Source organism: Lathyrus oleraceus, chromosome 3 (genome assembly GCF_024323335.1).
Source record: "Lathyrus oleraceus cultivar Zhongwan6 chromosome 3, CAAS_Psat_ZW6_1.0, whole genome shotgun sequence".
NCBI lineage: Eukaryota > Viridiplantae > Streptophyta > Magnoliopsida > Fabales > Fabaceae > Lathyrus > Lathyrus oleraceus.
The window spans coordinates 59,025,641-59,030,504 of record NC_066581.1 but is presented as its reverse complement, the minus strand read 5'-3'; the positions used below and the strand labels follow the sequence as shown (position 1 = coordinate 59,030,504).

Genomic DNA, 4,864 nt, shown 5'->3' with positions numbered 1-4,864 from the left:
AATATTGGTCCAAAAAATATGAGAGTTTCACCAAAAAAATTAAAATAAATTTCTCTTTCATTTTCTGAATTAAAATTATTTTTTGGATCATTATTAATATTTTTCATGATTTAATTGTTTTTGTGAATGTTTTTAATTGTTTAAAAATAGTTTTAAGTTTCCAAAATTAATGAAATTTTTTCTCCAAGGTCCTTTGACCTTATTTGACCTATGATAAATCTCATGGCTATTTATTTGGTGTTTTGATGAGGTTTTAGGATTTTGACCAACCATAATTTAATTTAATGCATTTTTTAATTGATTTTAATTGTTTAATTGCAAAATAAATTGTGTTGAGATTTTGATATTGACTTGTTGAGTTTGACTTGTGTTGTTGGCCCTTGGTCAAGGTTGATTTGACTTTGTTGAGTTAAAATCATTGGATTTAGGGGATTAATGAAATGTACATTTCATCTCCCAAAATGAATTAATGGTTTTAATTTGATAAAAGTCCTCCTTTGACCTATTTGTGTTGATTCCATTTCTCCTCCCTCTTCATCTCAATCTCATTCTCTTCTCATTCATTTCATGGACCTATGATATCTCTATATCATAAGGCTAGTTGATTGCAAAATCGACATAAGTGTGGATGAGATTAGGTCCACCCCTTTTGTATATTCTTTTAAGTGTGGTATGTTTTAGGAGTATGATTCATAATAACATATCTCTAACATGCATTAACACTAAATTTTCTATTGCCCAGCCTCAAATAGTTGTGACTTCTACATAAGTCCAATTACAATTACTTAACATAGCGCTAAATTTTGACCAGAAGGCATAGCATTCTAGTAAGTGAGATTGTAAGTCTCCCCTCTTTCATGGTATTGTGTGGAAACTTGGCCTTTTTTCCTTTCTTTGGAAGATGTCTTGGTTCAAGGATCCATGCTTGTGAATAGTGGGTTGAGTGTTCTCCAAAGAACGACTTAAACAAAACAAAAGCAAAAACAATACTAACTTCTAATCAACTACTCCCTCCGTTTCTTTTTAAGTGTCGTTTTAGCATAAAGCTCTCCAACCAAGATAAATGAATTGTTATAATTTTTTTCCCATTGTACCCTCATTTTAATCCACCATATACTTTCTCTTTCTAAATAAAATTCATTAATATAAGTACTCATTAAATTATTTACTTCAAATAACTAATTCCATAATTTTCTCCACATAACTCTCTCTCTCTTCCGTTGCATTTTTCAACTACTCCTAAATTTTTGGAATTAATATTGCTTGCTATAGGAATACGTACTGCTTGCATTTTCATTAATGGCTAAAGGAAAACTTATTGCTTATTGTTTCAATGAATGGCTAAAGGAAAAAATATTCCCTCCAATTATTTTAATAAAAACTTAAGTTTCCCACCGAAAAATTAAAACCAGTAGTACATATAGTATGGTTTCATATTATAAGTTCAAAATATTTACAACTCATAAAATATGGATTTAGATAGTGATACAGAAACATCATTAACAAACCAACATATATTTGAGTTATATGAGTTTGATGAAGATAACTTAGAAGAGGAGTTTGAAGCAACCAATAATATTGATGAGTCCTGTGAAGATAACTTACAAGAGGAGGTTGAAACAAACAATGACACAGGTATATTTTTTAATTTCATGTGTGTTTGGTTACTTTTAATTCCTATAATTTATCTCATGTTTTTATCTCATGTTTTTATGTAAAATAATGGTGGAATCATATTGTGGCGTAATTCAAATCTAAGTTTTGCTTGTTTCTAGTAATCGTTTTGTTTTTTTAAAAATTTACAGTGTATATTGCAGAAAATGTTGAAGCAGAACCTAGAGAAAAAAAGAGATTAAGAATCTTAAGCAATGAAGAACGCATGTATATTTATCATGAGCTACTACAAAAAAGCGTTGATGGAAAATTACGTAAAGGAGCTACAAATGAGGTGGCTTCATCAAATTCGGTTCCTCTAAGAACTGTTCAACGTATTTGGAAAAGAGCAAAAGAAAGTGAAACACGTGATGTCTCTCATAGGAAGACAAAAAATTGTGGACGTAAGAGAATTTCAATTGATGAGAATCAAATTCGTGAACTTCCTTTCAGTCAAAGAACAAACATTCGATCTTTAGCTTTTGCGTTGAAAACCAATCCAACATCGGTGTTCAGGCTTATAAAATCAGGGGCTATACGGCGTAATTCAAATGCCATAAAACCACTGTTGAAAGAAAAAAACAAAATATCTAGGTTGGAATTTTGTTTATCAATGCTTGAAGGTACACCACATGATCCAATGTTTAAGAGCATGCACAATATTATTCATATTGATGAAAAATGGTTTTATATGACTAAAAAATCCGAGAAGTATTATTTGCTCCCAGATGAAGATGAGCCATATCGGACATGTAAGAGCAAAAATTTCATTGCCAAAGTTATGTTCTTAGTTGCTCAAACTCGACCACGATTTGACTCAGAAGAAAATGAAACTTTTTCGGGTAAAATTGGTGTTTTTCCGTTTGTTACCCATGAACCGGCTATAAGGTCAAGTATTAACAGAGTTGCGGGAACAATGGTAACAAAAGCAATAACTACGGTAAATAGAGATGTGGTAAGATCATTCCTTATTGACAAAGTTCTACCCGCTATAAGAGAAAAATGGCCATGAGATGAATTTGAGTCAACAATATTTATCCAGCAGGATAACGCAAGGACGCATATAAACCATGATGATCCTTTATTCCGTGAAGCTGCCACCAAGGATGGGTTTGATATTCGTTTAATGTGTCAGCCTGCAAACTCTCCAGATTTGAATATCTTAGACCTTGGTTTTTTCTCGGCTATACAATCATTGCAATACAAGGAAGCACCGAAAACTATTGATGAACTTATCAGTGCAGTGGTGAAGTCATTTGAAAATTTTCCTTCAATTAAGTCCAATCGTATATTTGTATCATTGCAACTATGCATGATAGAGATCATGAAAGAGAAAGGTTCCAATAAATATAAAATTCCTCATGTAAATAAGGAAAGGCTTGAAAGAGTAGGACAACTACCAATTCAAATTAAGTGTGATCCAATATTAGTACAAGAAGTCAAAAATTACTTAAACATGGAGTAATACTTATTGTAATTGGGATGTAGTCACATTTGAAAATTTCAAATAGAGTTTTTTTTTTTTAAATTCCTAAACTTTAGCCATAAAAAAATAATGTTCCTGCACGTAACAAGTTAAGTTCCAAAACTTTAGCAAATATAGGAATTCAATAAAAAAAATACAATAAGAATGAACGTAAGAAATGCAGTTCCTAAATTGTATCAATAAAAAAAGCAATAACAAGGAATTCTTCTCCATACTTATTAAGCAATAACAAGGAGTAAATAAAAAAAACAATAACAATGACTTCTTAAATAACAACTCCTATACCTTATGCACTTAAGCCAAATCTAAAATAGATACTCCATACTTAGTTCACAAATATTTTTCAATAAAATTTTGGAAGAAGTTTTTTTATCATCTTTTTTATCACAGGTCGAAACTCAACATGGTGGGAAGATTCTTTTCTATTTTCTTCTTCTTCTTCTTCAGGAAATTTGTTCAAATCAAATTCATAATCTGCCTCTTCATTTAAATCAAAATCCAATACAACTCTTGATAATACTTCATCTTCGTTGTCATCTTGTTCTTGTATCTTGTCAAAAGAGTCTTCCACTATTTCTCCTTCTTCTTGCTCCAATGAGTCTTCCACTCTTTCTTTTTTTTGAACATCCATGGAGTCTTTTGTTGTTTCCACCAGAGCTCTTTTGTTTTGCACTTGATAATTTAAACAATGCTACTGATCCTTTTTATAGAATTTTAAGTCTTCAATTGGTAAATTTGTTCCTTTGACAAAATTTAATGCTAATACATTTTTCTATGTAACATTGGAAGCTATCATTTGAATTTAATTTTTATTGACCAGCCAATACTTTGAATAGGAATGGGAGTTATGTATGGGAATGAGAGTACGTATTAAGAAAGAGAATTTTATGGAAAATGTGGAGTGAGTTATTACATATATTAAGAAAGAAAAATTTATGGAAAATATAAAGTTGAGTTATTTAAATAGTAAGGGTATAATTGACAAATTGTAACATTAAAACATCAAAACGACACTTAAATAGGAACAAAAAAAATCTTCTAAAACGACACTTAAAAAGAAACGGAGGGAGTAACAACTAACATTTAATTTCAAGCCATTTACTTTTATGCACTTTAATTTTTAAGTCTTTACTCATTTGCCATTATTCATACCATTTAACTTGTTTACCTTAATGCCATTTTCACTTTGCTCATTTGAGCCTTATCTTGTGATTATATTGTGTTGTATATACTTGCTTGTGTTTGTGGTCTTTTGACCTTAACGTACATAATAACAACAAAAACCCTAAAAGACATTTGTGTGGACTATTGGATTGGATCTGAGACATTGGACTTAAAATTAGGCAACACTCCCTATGCAAAAGTACTTGGCCAATGCCAACTTTTCATGAAACCAAGTGCTTGTGAATTGAAACTTCATCTGAAGCAAGTATTGAAGATCCATTTAAGTTCATTTGCTGCATGGTCTTATTAAAGCTGTTACTTTGAATTTATGCCTAGTTCCTATATTTGAGTTCATCTGATACATGGGAGATTATGAAGAAGATCATGGAGTTGCTAAGCTTGGACGTGGCTATCTTTATTTGATGCCTTGCTCTTCATCTTGCTATTTGTGTATTGATATTGCCTGATTCTAAAGTCCAACGGAAATTTGGGTTTCTATATGACATTCTTGTTTATTGAACTGCAACCCATTGGTCAGATCTTTTTAACTCTTAACTTTTA

General features: G+C 31.0%; 1 protein-coding gene across 1 annotated transcript; it reads left to right on the top strand.

Moving 5' to 3' along the window:
• The first annotated feature begins 1,027 nt into the window (after positions 1–1,027).
• On the top strand, positions 1,028–3,118 carry LOC127129651 (uncharacterized). Its single transcript, XM_051058800.1, has 3 exons — positions 1,028–1,635; positions 1,806–2,608; positions 2,699–3,118. The coding sequence occupies exons 1-3, from the start codon at positions 1,470–1,472 to the stop codon at positions 3,116–3,118; spliced, it is 1,389 nt and encodes a 462-aa protein (XP_050914757.1). The 5' UTR covers positions 1,028–1,469.
• The last annotated feature ends 1,746 nt before the right edge of the window (positions 3,119–4,864 follow it).